The 26,792-nt window shown below is 40.8% G+C and overlaps 1 protein-coding gene across 2 annotated transcripts; it reads left to right on the top strand.

The window, feature by feature from the left end:
* The first annotated feature begins 1,795 nt into the window (after positions 1 to 1,795).
* On the top strand, positions 1,796 to 26,321 carry fam124a (family with sequence similarity 124 member A). Of its 2 annotated transcripts, none has more exons than XM_085374761.1 (4): positions 1,796 to 1,978; positions 6,475 to 6,506; positions 18,629 to 19,395; positions 25,409 to 26,321. In XM_085374761.1, exons 1-4 carry the CDS (start codon positions 1,899 to 1,901, stop codon positions 26,213 to 26,215), a joined length of 1,686 nt encoding a protein of 561 aa, XP_085230887.1. In that variant the 5' UTR covers positions 1,796 to 1,898; the 3' UTR covers positions 26,216 to 26,321. The 2 variants fall into 2 exon arrangements, with proteins under 2 accessions (XP_085230887.1, XP_085230888.1); XM_085374762.1 differs by having other exon boundaries at positions 18,623 to 19,395.
* Positions 26,322 to 26,792: the final 471 nt, after the last annotated feature.

Raw genomic sequence — 26,792 nt, 5'->3', positions numbered from 1 at the left:
AAATGGGTCTGCCTTAAAAACCAAAATACAGCCCGATAACTTTCACTTACAGAGGTCGTGCGAAACAAATCAATCAAGTCCAACTTCACGTCCATATCGTCCAGCTTTTTGAACTGTTGTCTCCTTTCAATATCATACCTCTGACAATTCAAGAAAACATGTTCTATTGTTTCCCGTTCCCTACTGCAGTCACTCCCCTGTACAGTGTTTACCTATTAAAAACAATGTGCTATTTAAACCTGTGTGTCCGAATCTCAGTCGAGATATAATCGTCTCCTCTCTCCTGTTTCCGCCTGTACTTCTCATTTCCCCCACCTTCCTTTGGATCTTATAAAACCATCGCCCTATCCTCTCTTCCTCCCATTGCTTCTGCCACCTTTCCTTCATTTTGTATCGTATTTTACTCTTGAGCTCTGTCCTACTCACACTAATAACCATATCTACCAAATCTGTGTGCCGGCGTCATCGTGCATTTTTCTGTTTTAAAAGTAGAAGACAGATGTTTTTTTTTTTAAATATATAGATTAATAATTGTTCATTGCTTATTTCATTACTTCAGTGTATGCTGTGGTTGCTTAAATTTAAACAGCTTGTTATTACAAAAAAACCAAAAAATGAAAGTGATATTTTTACCTAATAAATCCAGGTGTGCAATTACAGGCAACCCTTATTAAATGTAAGGGAAGCTAAAGGTAGTATGGGGATATATGGGGGAGCCTAAAAAATGTTTTGTCTACAGTTAGGAAATTTGACCCTTCTTTGACCTCAGTGGGTCCACCTGGAAGACAGACTCACTGCATTACCTTATCCTTCCTGTTGACGGCGCCAAACCAGCACTTTTGCTACTGTTGCCTTTGCGTGCTGCTCGTTAACGCAGCCTTACCAGCCCCAGGTGCATCGTTCATTACGTGCGAGAGTTTGGATTTTCATCACTAATAAATACATACACTGCTAAAAATATAGATATACCCACCCGTCTTAAAAACTATGAGTTAAAAACGTCTTTAGCTCAACGCTCTTAAAATGAAAAACAAAACAAAAATACTGGAGTAGTAGTTTAAATCACAATTACGTCAGAATATTTATCCCCATTTTTATGGTTATAATTTTGATTTCGTATTTTAAACTACAGTACACTGCAAAACTCTCGAGCCACCCGCAGTTTCTTTATATCTTACTTGCAAGGTGTCAGACTTTTTAAGTTGTCTTGAGGCATAGCTCTCCAGGCTTTCTTAGGGTGAGCTTGGTCCTTGCACCGGACCATTTTCTGAGGCTTGTTTGGTCTTAAAAAAAAAATCATACTGACCTATGCATTATTCAAGGACTTAAAAAGTCACCTAACTCAAGGCACTTTGAATCTATGATAAACTGCACAAGTGGAATACAAAAGAAGAAGTGGAAGAAGTAGACAGACTTAAAAACTATCTACAGCAGATGAACAGTATCTGAAAGTCATGTCTTTAGGAAATAGGGGAGGAAAATTCAGCACAGCTCTGAAACTGGAGCTGAGAGATGCATCTGACCCTTCAACTGATCCACTAGTCTAGAAGACACTATGAATTAGGGCTGGGCCATATCATACCGTTCACGGTAATACCGGTATAATGTTGGCAGCAGGAAACTGAAACATGTGAGAACAAAATCCAAACTCCAATCCAAACGTTTGCCTCGTTCGCTTGTAGTCGTCAGATTTCCCACAGCAACTGAAGGCATCCCGTCAGCCCGCCGCTGACGCAGAAAAGTCAGCTTGTTGATCCAACAAGTTTAAACCCCTCTGCTCGTGTGCGGACCCAGGCACCGGCGGGGATTTAGAGCGTTTTCTGTTCGTCTGATTCAGTGTGGTCTCTCCAGGCGTTTGAACGCTCAGTTTGTGGCTTTCACTGAAATAATGCAGCTAAATGCTACGCGTCCGAGCCTCTGAGATGGAGAAAGTCCTAACAGAAGATGACTGCGTGGATTCAGGAGCCGAGACTGGAGGGTGAGTGAAGGAGAAACAACAGATGCAGAATATCTCACTAAATGTTTGGGATTTTGGAATTAGGAAATATTTTAAATTAACCACAGCCAACGTGCATTCTCATTTTCATTTAAGAAGAAGCGAGAAAGCACACAACATTTTTATTTTATTTTATTTTAAATGAGATTTGGCTTATTGGTCTCGACGATCCTCAGTTAAATTCACAGGCTTATTTATTTTATTTTTTAAATGTTATATATTACACTTGCTACTGAGGCAGACTAAGCTCGGGACAAGCTGTTTTGGGATGCTAATATTTTTAGCGGAATATTAAAAAAAGATCTAACTCAAAGTTGTTTGGCAGGAAAGCGTGTTAAGTTAACGCTGTTTACTCCTTTGCAGCCATTAAACAAAGATGTGCCTCGTTGTCTCCTGCGGTATGTCACTGATTTGATGTTGTGTTGTTGTGAAGGATTTACTAGTTGTTTTCCGTGCGTGTTTGTGTCTCTGTATGTCTCGCAAAATTAAAAGACAGGTTCACTTTCATTTTTTTGAAGCTTTAACACGATAAACGTGATGATCGTATATGTCTTTAATGTGTTTGGGATATTAGTTTGTTTTTTGTTGTTGTTGTTGTTTTAAGTAAAGAGTAAAATTGGTAGTGAGTTTGTGTGAGAAGTTTGCCTTCAGGGTTTTTCAGAAAGGCTTTCTGATAGAAGATGAAGTGAGATTTTTATTTTATTTTATGATAAGTCTACAGAGGCAGCAGGATAAAGGCTGGTTAAATGGACCAAACACAGGACTTTCACCATGGAGACTGAGGTTAGAGTCCAGCTGTGGCTTGTTTTGTAGATGAAGTTAAAGTGTCGTCAACTTTTCTTTCTTTATTTTCACATTTCAAAGCAGCTTGGTTAAGTCTAGGTAAATATAACTCGTTGTGTTTGAATAAACCGTGTCCCATATGTCAGAAAACTGTTGTGTCTGAAAACCCTGAAGTCAAACTGATCATGTGCGGGACAAACCAGAAGAACGATTGAGGCATTCATGTACACATGACCATGTCACATGATGTCCTATGCTAAAGGGCTTGTGGTGTCCTTACAGATTAGTCACAGGCAAACTGCACATCTCTGAACTCCCAGATTACACATCAAGGTTTCTTTATGCCTTTACATTGTATTAACCTTGCCTATATAGATCCTTGTGATCCCTCACGGAGATGTATGGTGGAAGAAAGATTAAAAGCCCGGTATGCAATTAGGTTAATTGTTATTTACTCTATATATTCTTATTACAGGATTTCATTTCAGTCACGGCTTACATAAAATAGTTTATCTAGTAGTGCAAGCACGGTTTTACATTTGATTGTGTAATTGCACACGGTTAAGAAAATACGAGGCCACCATATCAAGCAGTCCAACCTAATTGTTGCCACCACTCGCAGCCTTGTAGCGTCTCAGAATTTAGCCTATAATCAATGTTTGTGTTGTTAATGGTTAAAAACAAAATACAGACAAATATCAGTTACATTAAAAGTACTTGTATGTGAAAAGTATCCTTGTTAAATGACAAACTCCAGGCCCGTCCACCTCCACCTGCTCACATCCCCCACCTCTTCTTCTTCAATCCACTAAATTTAGAACGCTTTCACTCCACCAGTGCATTTGAATAAATGAATAAAATAAACAATATTTTGTTGGTCATAAAGTCCATCTTAACCCCCTATTAGTGAGTTATAAATAGATGAGTCGGTCCTGTGTATGACTTTGTCTCTGCCGTGTTCTTATATAACTGCTGTTCTGTCAAACGAGAAAAACAGAATACTTATAATTTTTATTCCTGAACACCAACAAACCTACATGAATATATGCGTCACGGCTGTGTAAATAGACCCCTGCTCTGGGGGAAGTAGGATGATAATGTTATGTTGTTATTGAATACAGACTTTCCATCTACCATCAGTCATGTCTGGTTTCTTTTAAGCCGTGATAAAGATCCTTCCTGAATATAACCAGAGCCTGACTTTAGAGGTGATAGGCCGTAAAATGCTCACATGAGTCACCGCTTGGAACAGTCGAACGTTTTCGGTTAGCTTATGCCTTCATCTTCATCCCTTTCTTGCCATCCCAAGTCCCTCTTCATCGCTCTGCATCTGAATCTGTTTTAGCTTTCCATGGGTCAAAGAAGTTTTTTTTGTTTTGTTTTTTTAAATATACGTATATATACTCAGTTTCAAGCCCACTGGGTCACCCTGCGCTCATACTTTATGCGTATGACTGGGTTGCTGCCTGTCTGCGCTTCACTTTGTGTTTATTGTCTTTGGGTGGAGATGAAGCGAGGCAGTGGGCCAGACTGGGAACCACAGGCGGGATGCTAGCCGGCACTGCAGGGGTAGCCCTGCCAAATGCTCACACCCAAAGGAGCCATCAAAATAAACAGACTAGTGTGCAACTGCGCACACTACTACCTCCAACTCTATTTCAAAGAGTCATAAACCTACTTTTTTTTCCCACTCCTTGTCATTTTTCTTTGTGCACTCAGAGATGAGAGTATGACTTTCACTTTGTCCCCTTTTGCTGCAATTTTCTGCTTATTTCTGTTCTTCCCAATATTTATATTGCCTCTGCAAGCCCATCATCTTTTCTTACCTTTGTGTCCTCACACCTGCTGCTTCCCTCACTCTTACCCATTCCTTTCTCTACACCGCTAATGCCCATTAGTTAGATTGATAACCTCCTGCTGCAGGAAATAGACTTGCTCTTCTGCTTCCTGCAGTTCCAGAGACTTTTATTAGTTTAGAGATGGACTCACAGAGTGTGCGGAGGAACAGTGTTCTCTGGCTGTCAGAGGACTCCTGTGGGACTAATATCGTCAAGTTGCAATGCATATATGTGAACCTGGAGTTATGCAACCTTTTCACCAAATTATTAATTGCAGGATTTGAGTTAGCTCCTCAGTCAGCCTTGTTGTATGTGGGCAAACACGTCTTGGATGTAATTTCATAAAATGTCATAATTTTACTCTGTCTGGAGATCAGATTAGCTGAAATGTAATTCTCTATCTTTTCTTTGAAGCTTAAGAGCAGATAAATCTTCAAAAAGTGAAGACCCTTTACTTCATCAATTACATTTTCCCAACCATAAATATACCCCCCCCTTTCTTGTAATGAACTCTACATAAAGACTGGTGCAACCAAAAACACTGGAGCCTGGGCATGGCTAGCCTCACATAGCACAGAAATCAGAAGGACTGGAAATGTTTTGGCCTCTCTCCAGGGAGACTGGTTGTCATTTGAACCAATATACAAAGAATCCAGCATTATAAGAAAGCCAAAGTACAGCCATAAAAATGTAACTGTTATACTCATGTGTACATATTAAACAAGATACAGGAGTGAAATAATGAGCTTTGAGGGGTGGGTAGTTTTCCCTTGAATTTAGCCAGGAGAATTTAGCCTCTTTCAAGTCTTTGTGCTAAGTTAGGCTAATCACTTCCTGGCTCTAGCTAGGTATTTCTAGTGCACACGCTGTCAGCAGATTGAAGGGGAAAAACCAAATTATCTCAACTTGGCCATATTTACACATTATTTCCACCAGCTTTGGAGCCACATACTTTATATGCCAGTTCTTGTAGTTATTCATACTTGGTTTGGCTAGGAAACCAAACCAGTATGTTTTTTAAGTTAGTTAAATCAACTGTGTGATTAACATTATTTTTATCTACGTGCTAATACCAGTGATGGCTTCACACTTTCAGTAGTTTCTATGTTTTAAATGTCATAAATTCCCAATATGTCTGATTCAGTGAGCATATTTTCCGCTTGTACAGTCATTAGTTTGAGTTGTATGACTTGTAACTTTAATGGTAGAATGTGTTACCAATCTTTTTATCCAATTTTTGGAAGGAACAACGAAGTTGTTGCTGAACTGATTCTATAATTAAGAGAAACAATATGGTTGTAGTAATTCATGACACATTAAAATCCGGCACACACACGTCCTTTTATTTCCAGCATCATGTCAATCATGTGGATAAGAATAGTTATTATTATTATTATTGTTGTTGTTGTTAATGTGTGAGTGTGTAAGGAGCGTTTTTGATGTTTTTACTGGTTGAGTGGGATTGTTAGCTCCTAAAAAACAGGAAGTTTTATTTAATGTGTTAATTAACTAGGAAAATGCAGTAGTTAGAACTCAAGTAAAATACAAGAGGCTAGGAGCTGTACTGTATCTCAGTAGTGGAAGTAGTACTTGAGCAAATGCCTGCGTTTTTATCCCTTCCGTTAGAAACCACTCTGAAATCTCTGTGTGCATTTTTGCTGACCTTCCAGCTGGACCTCTCCAACTGTTTAGCCAGATGTCAGCACTTCATCTGAAATAGGAGTGTGTCATCCTGTAAATCATGTAGATTGCAATTCATATTGTAATATAAACTTCTGTCTCCTCTCTCTGTCTTGTCCTCTCTGTCGACATTTCCTCTGCCTTTTAAAAAAATCTGTTTTCTTTTGTCCTCTGCAGGTCTGATTACAGTCCCTTGTCCTCAACAAGCAGTAAGTAAAATTAACAGTGACATGAAGTATTGCTAACACACACACACACAGCTCAGGCTCAGGTCTTTATCTCCCTAATACACACTGACTAAATAAATCCACTCACAGGCCAGGATTGTGTTTGTGTCTTTGTGTTTAGTGGCCTGTAAGAGCCACAGCAGATTTTAGGGAAGAGTATTTGTATAGCAACAACAACATTGTTTATTACATTTTTCTTTCCTCTGTCCACCTCGGTTTGTATGCTACACATTACATTTTACACGTTAGTAATGGTTAGCAGTCGCAGGGATAAATGAAACATTTGTATTGGTGAGGTAAAGAAGCCAAAGTGGAGGGAAAACATAAAAAGCTTACTTTTAATGTCCTCCTAAAAAGGGAGGTAAGTAAACAGATGCATCATCATTATAATCTACACAGCAACAGTCCCATGAGATAAAACTATGCAACAATTTTCGATTAAGATACACAGCAACTGTTCACCCATGACAAGAAGCATTTCTAACCAAACCTTTCAGTCAGCTAATAAATTTATTCAAGTGTAGAAATGTGTTATACGTGTATTTTTTACATCAATATTTGGATCTTGTTTTGGTAGGTTTGGCCATATTTTTTTATTAATTATGACATCGGCTTATGTTATAAGGCTTAGAAATCCAGTCACAAGTTTCATTCATCCATTCGCTTCCACTTATCCTTTTTAGGGTCGCGGGGGGCGCTGGAGCCTATCCCAGCTGTCTTAGGGCGAGAGGCGGGGTACACGCTGGACAGGTCGCCCGTCTGTCGCAGGGCTAACACACAGACAAAGACAACCATTCGCTGCCCCAGTCACAAGTTTAAGCATACATTTATTTGCCTGTACTTGCATAGTTGGTTGTGTGAACACGCTTTTGCCTGTGTAGTAAACTAAAGGCACATGAATCACATGGTCACTAACCATGTGACAGTCAATTTTCCACAATTTTGGATGTGTAACAATAGTGTTGACTAAGGAAAAATGTGTATTCCCTGAGCAGCTGGCAAAAACTTCAGTGTAATTACTTTTGATGCTAGCAGATTGTCTCAGTTGCAGTTTCTTAATATTCACTACAGTTTGACTAGCAGCTGGCAAGTGTTGTTGTACACTATCGGCAACCACAGCAATCCAATAGTGACCAAAGCAACATTAAAGAGGTTTCTGGTACAGCACCTTCTTTTTGATTGATTTCACTAAGCATTGGTCAGTAACCTGTAGGAATCACTTGTCAACCAATAGGAGGACTATGCATTTTTCATTAGCAGCCGGTGGTTGTATCATATCCAGTATGGTAGACAAATCTGAAGCAACGTGCACATGACATGAGAGAAACATCAGCAAGTAATCTGGATAATAACTTACACATTGTGGGTTAACAATGTTACTGCTTTCCCAAGTCTCACAAATAACAATAAATGGGGAAAAAAAAAAAGTAATCTGGATAATAAATAATCAAAATTTGGACAGAATTGTCTCGCATCATTAGGCCATTTTCCTGTCTTGGGCATTTTTTACACACTGTGGGTGTGTCCATAGTTTTCTTTGAAAGTGTACGTGATTGTGAAGGTCTGTGTTTGCAGAGGCCGTGGCCTGCTCTCAGTCTGGTTGCCAGGTCTCCAGGCTTTTTTACAATGGGAGGATTATATCCAATATTAGCCCATTAATCTGGTCTGCAGGAAGCTGCGTTATCCCACTTGAACCGCACCCGTAAGCCAGGAAGCAGTGAAACACACACAGTGATCCAGGAGAGAGTCTGGTTTGGTTTTCCCCTGTTGTTTCCTGTGTCATCGCTGTGTCAGATGAGCCTCTGCCCACCATTGTCATCACTGGAGGTCAGAGCTGGAACAAAATGTGCACTGGGACACTGTCCGAAAAAACAAGAACTTTAAATACATACTGCAGGACAGAGTGTGACCACATTCACAAGTCCACTGCTGGACAGGAACTACTACTGAGCGCAAACACCGTGCATACATTTACACACTGAAATCCATCCAGAGGACCTTTTTTTAAAGTAAAACAATTTGCACCATTTGTCTAAGAAGATATAGTTTCTGATTGGCTGAAAACTGTTCTTTTACTTTGTATAATAAGACATCGTATAAGTTCTAAAAACGACCTGTTTTGCATCTGTCCAGATTCATCTTTAGCATGGCTCTTAAAATTTTGCATACAGCATCCCTGTAACACTGTAAGAAGTGAGGAAACTGCAATAAAAGCTGATAAGTTGCTTTATATATATCGATATCCATGAAGCCAGATGACACCAATCAATTAATTAAACTGAAGGAATGCCTTAAAAACATAAAGACCTCTAATTTCCTGCTTGTAAACTCAGATAAAACTGAGCTTATTGTACTAAAAATCTTAGAAACATGGTGTCTAACCAGATACTTGCTCTGGATGGCATTACCCGGGCCTCCAGTAAGTCTTTTCTGATCAATGTGCAAATTAAACAAATGTGTAGAACTGTTTTCTTACATTTGCACAATTTCTAAAATCAGGAACATCCTGTCTCAGAGTGTCTACTGATGTATTCGTTTCACAGAGGTGCATGCTGGTTAAGTCTCCTCTTGTCTTTTGCCTCCACAGAAGTGCATTTACTTTCTCCTAAGGTGGTCCTAACCCCTAACCTTTGACCTCAGCTCACACTAGTCATAAAGTCCATGGTGATTAAGTCCTTGATGTCACGCTAAACCTCCAACATCAATACCTCGACAGCTGCCATCAGCTTTCGACTTTGTCGAATTCACTCGCTCGCTCTTTGTCAACTGATCCTTTCCCCTCCAGTATTTTTTATTTTTATTTTTTTCACAGTAAGATTTCACGTAGCAGCAACTTACAACTTCACCTGGCATGGCCTCGAAATGAAAGCTTTTAAAAATATTTAAATTTGAATAAATAAGTTACCAGTTGTGAATGAGAATGAGTCTGTTGGTTGAAGCAAAAGAAATGTGCGTTACATAAAAATAATCTGGTGCAGATTTTAGAAACGGTGATACATTCAGAGCTAAAAGGAAAAGGCCAGCTGAGGCAACTCTTCAAACAATTTGGAGAAAAGAAGTAACGGCAGAAGCACCACTGCTGCCACAAGCAGCTGCTTCTTAAAATGTGGTTTTGGTTTTCATCACTGTAGTGTAACGTTTCTTCATTTGTCTGGATCCCTGAGATCCCTGGCAAGAGATTAAAATTTTAGCTTTAAAAACTTTTATCTTTAGTTAAAAGTAATCCAAGAATTGATTATTTTATAAAGTAAAGCCGTATGAAGCCTGTAAGTCTGTTTATATTCTCTTCAGCCTAGTTAGAATTTAAAAAATTAAGTTTACCATTTAATATCATCTCAGACAGTCTGGAACCTTTCCACTTCTCCCACCCAGCCACGACCATGCCAATAATCATGCTTAACTGTAAGCCTTCATAAAATGAAAGGGAGACCTTAACGGTTGTATGCATCAGGCTGCAAACATGGGGACTGACTCACTTCTGGAGTGTGTTCATTTAAGGAACTGCAGTTTTTGGCACTTGCATGCTGGTCTTGTTTCGCTCAACTATAATTACTGAAGTATGTGATTTTATATGGGTTTCTTTTTTTCTTTTTCTTTTTTAACTCAAATTTTACAAATTCATGTTACAAATTCATGTGTAACAGAGTGTGGTGTCTATTGCTTCTTTGCCTTTTATCTGCGCCGTCTTGTGTTCACGCTCAAACACACTGCTCTTTCAAAGGGACAGCGGCGAGTATCCATTTTAACGGCAAACCACTCGTGGTGATGTCAGCCAAAACACTTTCAACACAGTCAGTTTGAATAGTACCTGATGGCCCAAGGACCACCCGTAACAGACCAGCTTGTAACGCACACACACAAGGTTGGGGTGCCTTCTCTCCAGCTGAATGTATGAAATCCATGCCCTGTTTTGAGGCAGCTTGGATTAAGTGTTACCAAATGTGCATCCTCCAGAATGAGAGTTGAACCACGAGGCCAGAACAGCGCTAAATGTGCTGCAGTCGGCTTTTTTGTTAATGGCTTAATTGAAGCAGTTCAGTCTGTCGGCCTTGTTGTGGGCCCTTGTGATAATGAATGGGTGAGTATGTACGTGCTGACTGAGTGCACAGTGAAGTAGGACAGTTATTACTGGGTACTAGCCGTCTGTTAAGTCAATGTGAGAGCAAATACCAGTGTATTCATAGTTAGCTTCATTATGTTGCCTCTGATCTAAGATCAAATTACGTTTAAAAAAAAAAAAAAAAAAATTGTCATCTTGCTATAATTTGGGGCTAGTGAAACCAGGAAAAAGCAGTTTCTCATCTTTTGAACTTATTCCCAGATCCTGGAAGAACTGGGAGATTTGAGATGTTTTTTCAATGGATCCATGTTGAACTCGGTCCAGAAATTCAAACCTGTGAGGAATTAAAATTGCACTGACTATATTGAGCTTTTAACATGCTGCTCGATCTACATAACTAAGATTTAGAAATGCATGTTCACCAGCACCGAAGAGTGTTTTTCAGTGTTTTTATTAGAATCTTGTTGTGTATAAATGGTTAATGGACCGGCTCTTATGTAGTGTTTTTCTGTTGTACTTGAGGATTTGAAGTGCTTTATATAACGCGCTTCATTTGCCCATTCGTTCATATAAATTCACACTTGGATGAACGAATCAGGAACAACTCAGGGTTCAGTATTTTGCCCAAGGATACTTTGGCATGCAGACTGGAGCAGTCAGGGATCAAACCACCGACCTTCAGATTAGTATATGGCTTGCTCTAGAGCAAACAAAAGTTACTGAAAAGTTGCTCGCAACTTATATACTTTCTAAAATATTAAGCTCTTTAACATTTCAACTCATCATATCTCCTAAACCATAGGTGTCAAACTCTGGCCCGCGGGCCAAATTTGGCCCGCAGCCTAATTACATTTGGGCCGCGAAGCCACACCTAATTACTATTAGAGCTGGGCTACTGGTATTATACAGCTAATATATATATTGTTTAGTATTAAGCTTTGCTTGTTCCATATTAAGTTTTTCAGCAAAACGTGTTTGAGTCCATAAGAAAAGATTCATTCTTTTATCTGGAGGAATAAATATATTTCAATAAATATTAACATTAGCCCGCAACTTTGTTCCAGTTTTGAATTTTGGCCCACTGTGTATTTGAGTTTGACACCCCTGTCCTAAACTGTGGACTCCAAAGGCATGAGCCTTGTGGCAATATATCTTCAAACACTCCTGACGCTCACGGTGAAAGAATTTTTTTGATACCATTTACTGTTTTCCCATGAATTACGTTTGTTTCAGAATAGGAAATCTGACCTCCTCTAAGATTTCAAACTCTGGAACTGACGCCGTTTTTTTCTCTCGTCACATCTATCCCTGGGATGAGTGTTGCTTTGGCTCACTGAGATGAGCAGGGGCCCTGAGAGCGGTGGCGCAGGTTTGAATCCTCCTGGCTCGTTCTCCCTCTGCTTTCTTGACACTCTTCAGTGTACTCTTTCAAAAAAAATCCATCTTCAGCAGACAGTTCAGCTCCTTCACCTCTTTCTCAGCAGACAGTTCAGCTCCGTCACCTCTTTCTCAGCAGACAGTTCAGCTCCGTCACCTCTTTCTCAGCAGACAGTTCAGCTCCGTCACCTCTTTCTCAGCAGACAGTTCAGCTCCGTCACCTCTTTCTCAGCAGACAGTTCTGTTTCTTCAACTGTTTTCAGCACATGATTTCTGCTATACAGCATTCACCTGGTATTTGTGCAGGAAATGCAACTTTTTCAAGTTGCCGTTTGTCCCTTGCCTCAGCCGTTCTGCCTCGTTCCACGTGTGTTCAGACAATGAAGGTCACATGACGTCCATGATCCTGGCTGTGTAGTCTTCACTATCTAATCAATCTATCTTTCTTCTTAAGTTTGAATCTAACAGCACTTTAAAGCCAGGAATAGTATCTCTACATTTTGGTCTGACTGCTTTTATCTTCTGTGAAACTTGAGGGCTGGCGGCGTTCACATACTGAGCCCTTTGTATATTCCGCTCTGGGAAAGGAAGTCAGCAATTCCTTTTTTTTTTTTTTTTTTTTTCTTTTTTTTAAGGCTCTTTGTTTATGTTGCTCTATAGCAGGTCCTTTTGTATCTTCTAGACAACAAAGTAAACAAGCTTGTTTTCTTTCTCACTGCGTCAACTCATGCAGCTTTAATTTATTTAATTACATGAAGAAATGCAGACTTGGCGTTTTTCTTTTTCTCCCATGTATGTCGCTCACAGTGTGAGATGCAGCTGACAAGCAGAGATCCAAACAGAAGCCTGAGCTCTTATCTCAGAAGACAGCAATATATCACTTTACCTTAGTCTTTGTATGAGAACTGCTTAGGTAATTTAAGGGTGGGGGTATTTATTTTTTGTTTTGTTTTTTGTCAGAGTCATATGAAACAACTGTTAAAGTTTAAGTTAAAGGGGTTCACATTTATGTTCAGCTTGGTTCAGACATGATCAGATAAACCTCGACTCAGCAAACTGCAGACAGAATGAGATGGAAAGGCAGCTGAGTGGAGTGGGCAAGGCCGAAAAAAGTAAATTACTACTTGTTAAATAAAAAAATAAAATACAGTTATTAATAATAATTATTAGGTTTCACGTAGGTTTAACAACTTCCTGAGTTAGTACCTGGCTTATTGATGTTTTACTATAATTAAAAATGTCCAAATTGTTGTTGGGAAGTGACAGGTAATGATTGATGATGTGAAAATGCAGTACTGAGTAATGAGCACAAAATTGCTTTATTATATCCAGTCAAGTAATTGACTGTTTTGTTTTGCTTTTCTTAGCTCCTTCCTTTAAGTGAACTTTCTTCTGATTGGCTACTCGATATTCACCCTCTTTGACGTCACACAGATGGAGAGCTGAAAAATTGTTGCAAAGAGAGCTTTTTGATTCTGTTTACAAACACAGACCTCCTCGTTTAAAATCAGCATCCCCCACTGTGACTGTATGTGTACTCTATAGTTATCAGAAAATGGAAAACGGCACACATTTGAGACTTGAGAGAAAGGATATTTGAATCTAAATGAGAGAACAGCTTCTGTGTGCGAGCAACACCTTGAGTGACTGGTGCCAAAACATAATAAATGTAGTCTTCGCACTAATATAAATCTTTGACTTATTTTTTTCTGTCATTTCAAAGTGATGTATGAGATTTGGAACTCCCCCCCCCCCCCCCCCCCCCCCTTCTTTTTTTCTTTCTCAGCAGACGACAAAAGGGGCCCACATCTTGAATTTCCAAGTTCAGTTGTTTTGTTTTTACACTGAAGGCCTGGCTAGCTAAAGCTGCGACTGGAGTTCTTCTGCGCACATACACACATACACACATCGAGGAGAGGTTGAGTTTTCGCTGCTAATCACTCTCATATGTGGAGGGGGCTCGCTGGAAGGCGTGTTGTTTTATCTCACGTCGTCATCTGCGGGTACGGCAGCGAGCATGTGTTCCTGGTTAACACGTATCCACAGAGACAAGGTTAAAGTCTCTGAGAACTGGACAAGACCGTCCCTTTTTATAAATGGGCACTTTTACAGTGGAGTACAAAAGTGTCTGCCCCCTTCCTGATTTCCATTTTTTTTTTTTATGTGTCACACTTAAATGTTTCAGATCATCAAACAAATTTAAATATTAGACAAATATAACACAAGTAAACAAAAAAAATGCATTTTCTAAGTGAATTTGTTTGATATTAATTGGGGGAAAAATCCAAACCTACCCTGTGTGAAAAAGTGATTTCTCCCTAAACCTAATAACTAAGCAGTTTTACAGCGCCACAGAGGAATTTTGGCCCTCTCATCTTTGCAGAATTGTTGTAATTCAGCCACATTGGAGGGCTTTTGAACCACCTTTTTAAGGTCATGCCACAGCATCTCAATCTGATTCAGGTCAGGGCTTTGACTAGGCCACTCAAAAGTCTTCTATTTGTTTTTCTTGGTGGACCTGCTGATGTGTTTTGGATCATTGTCCTGCTGCAGAACCCAAGTGCGCTTCACACGAATAAGAACAGATGGCCGGATATTCTCCTTTTGGATGTTTTGGTAGAAAGCAGAACTCATGGTTCCATTTACCACAGCAAGTCTTCCAGGTCCCAAGGCACAAAACAGCCCCTGACCATCACACTACCACCTCCATACTTTACCGTTGGTATGATGTTCCTTTTGTGAAATGCTGTGTTACTTTTATACCAGATGTAATGGGACACAGACCTTCCAAAAAGTTAAACTTGTCACTCCACAGAATATTTTCCCAAAAGTCTTGGGGATCATCAAGATGTTTTTTGGAAAAACTGATAATGAGTATTCAAGGAGAAAACCACTGGTCAACAGCAGTTTTCTCCTTGAACTCTCCCATGGATCATGCCATGATGTGTTCCTTTTTTTTTCTTTTTTTTAACATCTTTTAGCCTTTCTGTACTTTGTCAAACAAGTTCTGTTTAATGATTTCTTGATTCAACACCTCTGCCAATAAATAGGCCTAAGTGTGTTTAATGAAAGTGAACTCTGCTTAAAAAAAAAAAAAAAAAAAAAAAAAAAAGGTTAAGCACAGTTAATTCACGATTTAACAAGAGGGGCAATTACTTTTTCACACAGGACCCACTAGGTTTGGGAAACGTTTCTCTCTTGATCAATGAAACCATCATTTAAAAACTGCATTTTGCATTTAATTGCGTTATCTTTGTCTAACATAAAAAACAGTTTGATAATCTAAAACATGTAAGTCTGACAAATATGCACAACACATGGAAATCAAGAAGGGAGGAAAACACGTTTTCACACCACTTTATCCTGTGTGTGTGCTGAGGATGGATATGCACATGCATGAGTTGTATGTAGTCAATCGAGTCAGTTAGCCTGAAGACTCAAGTGGATTAAGAGCTTAGAGACACACTTCTCAGTTAGTATTTATTTATTTATTGTCATTGTCATTGTCAATAAATTGCGTTTGGGGCTTCCATACAACCCAAAAAAAAGAAGAAAATAATAAATACCCCTTAAAACCCAAGTGTACATATTTAACCCAGTGTGACTCCAATGCAATAAGACAATCCTTAGCAATAATGTTCGTAGAAATTCAGACAAAGACCTGAGAAACATGACAAAATACAACAATGCAACCCATTCAATATTATTGTACTGTGAGATATGATATCAGATATGATAGTTATCTATTTAAGAAAGAGGGGGGGGGCAGGAGGGGGAAGAGAATAAAGATATGATGCACCAATGCAGACCAGTTCATTGCTATTAAGAAGTTGGATATGGTTATTGTCCGTGAGAGGGGGGCAGAGAGTTCAGGAGCCTCACAGCCTGTGGATACAGGCTGTTGGCCAGTCTGGATGTTCTGGCCTGTATAGACCTGTACCTTCTCCCTGAGGGCAGCAGATGGAAAATGTGGCGCGCAGGGTGATGTTGGTCCCGCAGGATACTGTGCACCCTCCTCAGACAGCGAGTGGGGAAGATATTACTGATCTCTGGCAGACTTGTTCCAATAATTCTGCCAGCTTCTTTCACCACCCGCTGGAGTGCTTGCTGATCGGCCTTGGTGCAGCTGGGGAACCACACTAGAAATCCATACGTCAGAACGCTGCTGATGGCACAGTTGTAGAAGTTCAACATCAGAGATCTGGGAATGTGTGCGCTCCGCAGTCTCCTCAGGTAGTAGAGGCGCTGTTGGGCATGCAGGAGGCAACGTACACCGACATCCAAGCAGAGCTTTACTCACAAACGCCTTACGTTCCCTTCACAGGATTGGGGAGACTTAATCTCTGATTTATTCTCTTGTTTTCCAGCTCCACATTAACCCTTATTGCCAAGAAAAGTATCACTTTGTACAAGGTATTGGAATTGTATATTTTAGAAAGATGGGCCAAAACACTGCAGCTCATACAGCTCGTCTATGAGCTTGCCAGATTATCTTTCCGCTGCTTTTAACGCAGGGACATCTGTGAATCTAACACATTTTGATTTTTGAACTTAAACAGTGGACTAAAAACCCATAAACGGCTTCTTATTCAGTAATTTTCTAATTGATCTAATCTGTCTCCCTTGAACAAGTCAGTATGTAGACATCTTGACCTTTCAGTGGATTTTTGCAAGCATGTAGCTAGTAGCTTTATGCACTGGTGCAAGGAACACAACACAGAGAGAGACTAATATTCCATTCTCTGCTTGGATGTCGGTGTACGTTGCCTCCTGCATGCTCCGTCCAGCTTCCTTACCTAAACCACATGCAGTATTTCCATTAGTGAGCACACGGCCGGGGCGTGCTGCTTCCTGCTGCGTGCTACAAAAGAAAGGGAAACTGTGGAAAATATCCCAACTTGATTCCCCCAAAAGTTGTCATGTGTAAAAATGGCAGAAGAAAGAGTGTGGGGGTGGGGAATGGAGGGAAAAAAAAGACAAATATAAAAGCAAGAAACTGAGATTTTTATTTATTTTATTTTTTTAAATAAGAAAGGAATGGTTATGATGATGATTTTTTTTTTTAGGTTCTTTTGCTGTTTTTGTTTGTTTTCTAATGAGGCAGAAATAAGATGGTTGGGGCAAAGGTCTCTGACTCATGAAAACTGATCCCAGGAGAGCTGTGTGCAGCAGGAGTGTGAAGACGTCGAGCTGTCTGTGTGTCGGCACAATGTGCTGTGCAGTAAATACCCTTAAAGAGCCCTATCATCCACTTGTTTGGCGTTTTAATGCCAGCTACATGTTAACAGTGATTGTAAGGGATCAGGGTGACGTTAATGACAGCAGTTCCGTCTCTCTTTGTGTAGGCGCGTAGATGTGTGTTACAGGATGTCAGTGCGCCGACATCCCGCTTAAACCTGCTGTGGAACATTCTTGATCCGGATGTCATTACCGCTGTAGACAAACTGCCATTTAGGGCTGCTCTGTGTCACAGTTGAGGCTTCATTGCATTTTATTAAAACTAAATTTGCCTTCACATCTGCTTATAGATCCTCTGTGTTTACATGCCACAAAACTAATCACAGCCTGGACCAACATTAGTTTTGTGGTGGAACATCACCGACACGAGCCTCGGGTCGTTATAAAATAAATTAACTGTACCAAAATGTATACTTCCCACCACATCTTGCTTTTACTGAACCTTTTAATATTTAACAGCTACATTCATAGCACCTCTACACCTATTATTTAGGTCTGTTCCATTGGAACCACAGAGTGACATTTTGAAAATGTCACTTCTTTGGTCAAGTTGAACTGTCCTTTTACAAAGGCCGGTGGGACTCGAGAGACAAAACCCATCCCTGTTTGGCCTCTCGGTTTCACGGAGGGATTTTGGCAATGGTGAAACAGTATGTTGTGCCAGGGAAAGTAGCCTGTGTGTCCTTTCCCAAAGCACAAACAAAATGGGACAAGTCCCATGAGAACTCGGATTAAAGACTGTAGCAAAACAAAGAGTGAGTGTACATGGAGATAACAGGCAGCCGTGTGAGTTTCTACATGTAACACACAAGAAAGAAAAGACTGATTGACGTAAATGTGTCGGCAGCATAGGAAAAGTGGATTTGCAGCACCTGCATCACGGTGCCGAGCTTTTCCATGTCGGGGGTTCAGGGAGAGGCTACACCTGAATGCATCGCTCCCGCTGCGGTCTGGGATATTCCTCTGGGCTTCAGTAATGACTCCTAATGGCACTAATGAGCCTCCACAGAGAAGCCCTGCTCCATATGAGTCTGGTAGAAAGGAGGGAGGGAGAGAGGGGAGAAAAGGTAAACCTCAGAATTGTAAGAAAGATGGAGTTGGATGTGGACGAGTGAAATGGAGAGCTGAGATCTAGAGATCTGTGGGAATGGGGAAGGCGAGTGAGAAAATATGGGAAAACTTGAACAAAGAAGTAAACAAAGAAAAGAGTGAATGTGTCAGGAAAAAATATTCCCAGTGTCCAAGGAATAGCTTAGCAGAAGGATGGATAGATCTCGACAGTTTGGAGCAACAGATTCATTTTATTTAAGAATTCATATTTTTTTTAACCTTCTTATTTCTATATAAAGTTCAAAAATACCCATTTTATCTAATTTTCTTCCTGTCCTCCTTGTTTCTTCTACTTTGTCTTCCATGTGTGCTGTTGGAGGTGACTTATCCATGGGTGAGCTCCAGGATCCCTTCCTTGTCAGCATCCACCTCATTGCTGACCCCGGCGAGGGCAAGTTCCTGCAGCATGCTGCCGACGCCGTGCTGGCGTGGGTTCACCCTGAACTGCAGCTCTTCAGGGTCTCAGAGCGAGTCTCCGTCTCTCAGCGACCTCGGGCAAAGCGGCATCAAAATGGAAGCCCAGCTTCAGCCTGCCAGCCAGCCCTGGCGGTCATCCTGTTCCTCCAGGAGGCCTACGGCGGTGATGAGCACATACTGATGCTGCATCGCGCTCTGCAGCGGCCGCCCTGGCACTACCACCATACTGAAAAAGTCAGCAATGGCCGGCGGATGCTACCGTTGACCCCATGCAGTCAGGACTTTTTCACTCTGTCTCCTGGCACGCCGCTCTGGGCCGTGCGGCAGGTCCATTATGGGAAGGAAATCGTGCGTTTCACAGTCTATTGCCGCCATGAAAACTATGTTGATATGGTGCGGCTGTACAAGCTGCTGCTTCAGCGGAGGGTTGCACAAAAGAAGGATGACTTTTGCTTCTTTGTGGTGTACTCCAACCCTGATATGGAGATCCAGCTGTCCTTTAAGAGACTCCCACGAGGCCACAGTCCCCTGGTGTTGGACTCGGCAGTAATGGAGGTGAGGGTCCGGGACGTCGGAGTGCTGGTGCCCCTGCTGCCACACCCTTGCAGCCCAATCAGTGAGGTGCGCTGGCAAACGGAGGACTACGATGGAAATAAGATCCTACTGCAGGTAAGCGTTTTTCATTCTGTTTTTTTTTGTTTTTTAAATGTATATGTGCCTTAAAATTTCCTGCCCACATCAGCTTAAATACGCATTTGGCTGTCTCATTAAGGACCACTTTATTTACATAGTCACAGTTGCTGCACATCTGCAAACCACTTTGCTACCCGCCTTCACTTCACTCTTTTGTGCTGTATGGGTATTAATAAATGTTACATCGATCTCTTAATGATGCCTGCTGTGGTCTTTGCTGGGGGTCTTGCAGCTGCTGAGTCAGTCTCCACTAAATATGCATCTGGGACGGTGGGGAGGTGTCACAATGGAGGCATGGTGAAATCCTGCAAATGGGAACTTCTTACTCTTCTTTTGAATATAGTGGCCCTCACTGAACTGTAACTTTAACATAGGAAAAGTACAACTCAACACAATTGCATGGTGTGATTTATTTTGAAAGAGTGTGTTATGTTTTTATACCTGCAGATACACCAAAACCTACACGAGTAATTTCAGTTTAATCTGATGAAATGAGGCAAGTTTATAATTAGTTGTTGGAACCAGCTGGTCTCATGTAAAAGGATTTGTTGTTGCTCAACTCCTGAAACATGATGCTAAGGAGCGATTCACAAGTCTTTCCTTTGTGTACGACTGTATGCTATTAAAAGAGTAAAAAAATAAAAGAAAGATGAAAAACACACTGAAAATGGGCTTGGGTGTGCAGCAGTGTTTGGAATCTGTGTTTAATTGTGTAAAAGAGAAGCAGACAAAAGTGGCAGTTTTATAGGTGGAAGAAAAAGAAGAGCAGTTCAGACTGATTCTCAATCCAGAAATAACAAGATCATACAGCAGACAAGAAGGATTCAGTTATTTTATTGTAGGTCCTTAATTTAATTCCTCCATCTTTCCATATTGAAAGGTGCTGGAAAAGCCTGTGTGGGTTTGAATATAAACACCCACATAAAGACTGACATGAATCAAGCGGCCCTTGTTGGAAAGGTATCACCTATCGGGGGATATGTGCCCAGGCGGTCGGAGATAAGTAGTGTTGAAAGTTCAAGCCGATTAAGCTTCAGTCCATTACTGGGATTGGAACGGCACAGAGAGAAACAATAAGCTAATAAATCATGACAATGGGCCATATGCATGATGCTTAGCTGCCACCTGGAATCAAGTCACATGGACCTCCACATTGCAGCGACTACAATACATTAAATATATTAAATGTAGGCAAGTGAAACAGAGGCACAGTGATATGAAAGGAATAAATTATCTCCCAAAACATCAACTACATTCTGTAAAAACACTCTTTGTACAGATAAGCAGAGAGGGAGTGTTTTTATTCACAGAAAGTTGTGCACAGTGTATGTATATTTTGTCAGGCTGGGATAATGGCAACACCCAGCTCCCAACAAGAAAACACAAGCCTCCTGGGAACCTGGAGCTACAGATGCAGCTGTAACGTTTCAGTATATAATAAATACTCTGACGTGTTAGAGTAATAGTGAAAATCTGTCAAACTTATTTCTGTCTATTTTTGTTTTCTTTCATTGGCTCGCTAATAAAAATCACCACATGCATCTAGTGCTGTGTAAAAGTCTCAAGCCACCCCTCAGTTCTTTATACTTTGCTGGGAAAATTGGAAATATGTGCAACAATTTACTGAAATGTGTAAACAAATATGGAAATGCAGTATATAAGGCAACAGCAGTTTGTACATGTACGCGAATATTACTCCGGGCTTCTTGAAGGACATTCAAAGCTCTTGTTTGGAATTTGGCTGCTTTTTGTTCCGTCCTCTGTCAAGATGATCCCGCACTGCTTCAGAAATGTTGAAGTCTGAACTCTATGGAGGTCAGTCCATGACTGAGAGTATTCCATTCAGTGTTTTTCTAACCAGGTTTGCGTTTGCTGCATTGGCAGTGTGTTTGGGATCACTGCCATGGTGAAAAATGAAGCCACGGATGGCTGTAGATACTCACCTCTCTTCTGACCTCCACCATACATACTGATGACAGGATGAACCAAAGTTTAAAAATTAAGATTCCTCACTCCATCAGACCAGTTACCACAGATTTTTTTCCCAGTCCAGTTCTTGTGTAATTTGACATACCTCAGCTTTTACTCCCCATTTCCCTTCCTTAACTTCTTGACAGCCAAACCTCCACTGAGACCATTTCTGATGAGGCTTCAGTGATAAGATTTTTTTCCTGTTTTCCTGTTAAGCTCAGGACTTTCAGAGACTGTTTATCTGCTGTAGATAATGTTTTGGCCTCCCGATTCTGCAAAACAAAATGTTTTTGAAAGTATACTCAAAATCACTTGTTTCAAATTTTTTTTAATTTTTTGTGTTTTTTATCTTTGGTGTTTTTCATAGGTTGAAATACAGAAATGGGAACAAATTATGTTTTTGTGACGGGCTGCTTGGTAACAAAGGACCTAAAGATACTATTTAAAACTGCTTCTTTGTTAAGGTGTCTGTTATGCATGGATACAACACTGGTACATCACTTGAGTTAAGTGCCTTTTTTATACTTAGATGATTCATAGGTCAGTGTTGAGTGGGTTATCAACCAAAAAAACTTCCTCTGAAAATGGTCAGGTACAAGGCTACAATGGCTCCTCAGAAGCAAAATATAAAGAAATGAGGGCTGGTTTCAGACTTTGCACAGCACTGTATTAATTTCTCTCTTTATTTTTATCCATATGATGCAACATATGTTTGTTGCTTTCATTGAGAGACAGTAGCATAGCATAGCAAATAGAATTTTCGGCATCAATTTGTTACTAAATTACAAATTCTTATAATATTTAATGCATTAACAAAACCTGCTTTGGATGACTATTGACTGGACACTTCAAAGCACTAAGTGCTCCATAGGAGATGCTTTTCCATATTCATATGAAATTAATATGAATTTTTATTAAAGGAACAAATTCTCCAGCTCATTAAATGTTTCTGTTGATCAACTGGAGTTTTTATAACCATGCCAGCTTCAAAAATGCTCCAGCTTTCTAGTAAATTTAGCCTCCAGAATGCTGCAAGTCTGGAAAAGAAATCGTCCTTTCTTATAATCGGATTCTGTTTTCTTCATGGTCTGAGGAACAGGAACATAAAATGGTTCCCTATTTGATCATCTAGAGCGTCGCCTCAGTAACGCAGTTTTGAAAACCACAGTCACACTGCCACACATAAGCAAAAGCTCATCATGTGAAGAGTTTTGTTTATAAACATAAATACAGTCCAAATGTGTTGCTTTCCACAGCATTGTTGAGGATTAGTGTCCCGTTGTCGTGGTGTTGCCTTCCTGAGGTCATATATCCAGCTGACCTGGCTTATCCCAGATAACTAAAGCTTACAAGAGTTAGGGTCTGATAATCACCATGTCAACAGCCTCATTACCCAGCGTCCTGCTGTGGCTCCTCACTGGCATTTTGTCCTCACAGAAAGCTGAACTCGTGCTGTCATGTATTAATAGTAGACAGAGGATTGAAACTTTCACCCACGCATGGACAGAAAATAGTTTTAGTAAATAACGAGTGTGTGCAGCTGATCTGCACACTGAGACTCGTTTGGCATCAGCCACAAACAAAGAATGAACAACTGCTGAGAGATCTACTTAAAAAAAAAAAATATATATACTTCTTAGAGCCTCACATCTATCTGTCAAATGTCTAAGCAATGAGAGAATCACAACAAATGACTAAAGGCCAAACAATGAAGCTAATGTTACATTTTTATCCAATGTCCGGATGGAAAAAGGAAATTGTGGAAGCTTTGGGATTAATATGAACCTAGTGAACACAAAATGAGTGCAGGTTATTGTGTTTCTATGTCACTATTTGTGCTACAGTGCAGTCTAAACTCTTTTACTGTCAGCATTCACTGATGGTACCTAGTAAAGCTCGATAGATTACGCTGACAGAGAATGTAGCTGGTCCTCCACCTTTGTCTCAGTCGGTGCTTTAGTGAAGGAATAAATGGGCATCATGCAAGGAAAAGGTGACGCCACTGCTTGAGAGCAGAAGCAGACCAAGAAAAACAAAGAGAAGAAGAGTAAGGAAAAGATAAACAGGATGAAGTGGACTGAGAGCAGAGAGCAGGATGGAGACAAAGGAGAGAGATGGTTTATAAAAGAGTCAACTTTGAGACACTGAGCAGGGAGAGAAGAAAACACAGGGGGCTTTGTTACACTTTTTATACACACACACATACGCACCTTTAGTCTTGTGAGGACCCTCTTTGCCATAAACCAATCTCAAAACCCTGGATTACAGCTTTTTGTCTCATAAAGACTTTCAAAATAAAACCCTTCCTCAGTTCAAAGAGTAATTTTACTAAACTGAGTTGCATCAGTAAAACTCCAGAATGTTACAGCTAATAAAATATGTAGTTTTTAGTCTTGGATAACATTTACAGTTCTCTCCAGTTTACAGGAACCAGCCCTGCAAGCAGCACGTCACTGTTGTGAAGTATGTGTGTTACTTCCAAACATTACAGTTTCAGAGATGCAAATACAGATGCTCGTGTTATGTAACTGTAATTTTTGTTTTATTATCTCAAGAAAAGCTGCCTGCATGCTTTGAACTGAGCAGAATTTTTGCATTATAATTATGCTGCAGTAACATATTGTCTGAAACTACCATCTAAATGACATCAAGGCTCATTTTTCTATCTTCTGTTGTCCAGTATGTTGAGTCTTTCTGAACTATAGCCTCAGTTTCCTGTTGTTTGCTGACAGGAGTGTCATGCAGTCGGTTCCTCTGCTCATCAGCAGCTTCGAGGTTTGATGTAATGTGCATTCAGAGATGCTTATCAGCACGAAGCAGTCTTGTCATTCTCCTCTGACCTCTTGCATCAACGAGACGTGATCCATATCACTGGATATTTTCCTTTTTTCTGACCATCTGTTTAAACCCTAGATGTGTTTGTGGGGGAAATCTCAAATCACCAGTTTTCAAAATAGTTGGACTTGCCTGTTCAATCACTCAAATCACCAAATCATCCACATTCTGATGGCCTATTAAAACTTCAGCAGGTTGCCTTAATAGTGTCTACATGCCTGAATGCGTTGAGTTGCTGCCATGTACCCAATAATAAAGTGACTGAGTGAATATTTGCTGTACTGGATTCAACCTATCATTATCAGACAGAGTATTTATAGAGGTTAGAAATAGAGACTTAGTGATTTCTTGAACAGACTGTAGATTGTTGTGAGGAAGCTGTAAATCACTTTGAACTTCTTTTTATATATTTATTGTTCAACATATGGAAATGTGCAGATTCCCCTCAGTCCCTGTGCTGCTTCAGAAGATTGTCTGGGGGCTGCTGTGTGGGAAGTTATTGCTTCTGTCTGTATTGTCTTGTTGGAAAGTCGGATGACGGAGCTGACAAGAGAACAGAAACATGGAGAAACTATCAGCAGAGCGCTGTGGATTTCAATATATACAGAGGAGGAAATCATAGACGAGAACCTGCTGCTGCAGCTGCCTTACATGTTTAAAGCAACAGCAGTCACTGTATGTCAGAACAGGGGAGTGTTGCTTCATGTGTTTCCTGCTTCTCATAATTTCCTTTTTGGATTTGTAATATTTCATCGATTTGTCTGAACAGCGCACTCTGATTTTAAGATCCTGAATGGATATATGTACAGTACACAGGGGGTTCTTCTGTGACTCACATCAACAGCTGGAGAAGTCATCAGCATTCAGAGGCCAGGGTGAGAGCAGGGGGTGTGGGGTGTGTTTGGAGACCCCGGGGTTCCCTTGTACTTCTTCCTCCTTCACTTTGCTGCCTGTATGTTGTGTGAGGAGTGTCCTGTTGCATGGAAGCCCTGTACAGAGGGAGGTTAATGGTCTTGAACCCACAGATCCCATGTGAACAAATAGAGCATACAGACAGTCTACTATCAGAATAAGCAGTTTATAAGCTACAATTGTTTTTGCCCTATCACCTATCCCACGTGGTGATATGACCCTTGACCCCAAATCGCTATATTTTCACTGCTTTTCTTTCCCTCCTATTCAGGTCCAGGGTGCATACTGCAAACACAGACATGATCCCTGCTACAGATCATGCACCGTCACTGAATCTGCCTCTGCTCCGTCCACCTTCACCCGCAGCGCCACCTCTCACAGGAACCGCCGTTACCATCAACGGATGCCACCTCGTTCCAAAGTCCACCCGACCTCCCACTACTCCATGCCTCTGGCATGTGAGGAGCCAGATGAGCAGGAGCAGTGGCCAGACCAACAACATCCTGACAGCTGGAGGTCCCATTGGACGGGCAATCGGTCCGGATCCCTCTTCTCTCTACCCAACATGGGCTCAGCCAGCTCCCGCTCTGCCTGTTCCTCTCCGGGTCCTTGTCCCAGCCCCAATTACAGGAGCCACTCCCTTCACCGGAGTTCTTCGCTCATCCCGCCCTTCCGCCTCAATGTGGACGCTCTGATCGGGGCAGAGGAGACGGATGTAGACACGGGAAACAAGGTAAATCCAGGTAGCAGTGTGGACCTCACAGTTGTGTCTGCGTACGTCAAATCGAGCCTCCCACAGACTCCTCGGCCATTATCGGCCCCACCAGAAGACATCGGACCCCACCTCTCTCCCATCACCCAAGAGGGCACCTACAAATCGGCCGCTCTGGGCCGGACTCCAAACAGCTTCTCCATCAAAAGCTCTCGGTCTGCCTTGCAGTTGTCATGTTCCCAAAGCACCAGTGCAAACACACTGTCCTCAGCTTCAGTGAACGAGTCAGACAGCTGCAGCATAATTAGTGTGCCAGTTGAAGAGAAAGACACGACAGAAGAGGAAGAACAAGAATTCTACATCTGATCTTTTGCTAAAGGCTCATAGGACTTAACTCTGGTCAGTAATATCAAACCTTAGTGCTGAGACAATCATGTAAGCTCTACTCTGCCCCCTGGTGTTTGATAGTAAAACAACAACAGCAAACTGAAGCAAAGCACAAAGTTTGTTCTGAAATATTTGTGAATGCTGCATTTTTTTTTTGCATGTGTATATATAAACTCTGTAAATGCTACTTCATATCTACTTTCACGCATTTAATGGAGAAGTTGCATATCTGTGTACAGAAACATTTAATAAAATTGCAAATTGTTTGTCCCCTTTCAAATGTGTTGCTTAACACTCCATTAAACGTAGGGTAGGTGTCACGTTTTCTACATCACTGATCATAACCAATTAGATTTGTTGTGTAGGCCTAACCAAATGGCAACATTAAAAACTGACATGATATAAGTGAAAAGAAGATTTCTGCCACTAATGCTTTCACCAGACATTTAGCATTTCAGTCCTGTGTGAAGTCCTTTTGGCCTGGATGCCTCATCTGATGGGTTTAAAATTGGAAGACTGTGCATCTTCAAATATTAAGCTGCCAAATGCATAGAAA

The sequence above is a fragment of the Diplotaxodon limnothrissa genome, linkage group LG16 (genome assembly GCF_057381915.1).
Source record: "Diplotaxodon limnothrissa isolate DT_005_m linkage group LG16, D_limnothrissa_male_GT1.1, whole genome shotgun sequence".
Lineage (NCBI taxonomy): Eukaryota > Metazoa > Chordata > Actinopteri > Cichliformes > Cichlidae > Diplotaxodon > Diplotaxodon limnothrissa.
The sequence above is the reverse complement of the archived record's forward strand: the minus strand, read 5'-3'. Positions and strand labels throughout refer to the sequence as shown.

Coding starts and splice junctions, on each gene's coding strand:
- fam124a (XM_085374762.1), top strand. CDS start 1,899: ATGCTACGCGTCCGAGCCTCTGAGATGGAGAAAGTCCTAACAGAAGAT. Junction 6,507..18,622: donor TCCCTTGTCCTCAACAAGCA/GTAAGTAAAATT, acceptor CCATGTGTGCTG/TTGGAGGTGACTTATCCATG. Junction 19,396..25,408: donor GAAATAAGATCCTACTGCAG/GTAAGCGTTTTT, acceptor CCTCCTATTCAG/GTCCAGGGTGCATACTGCAA.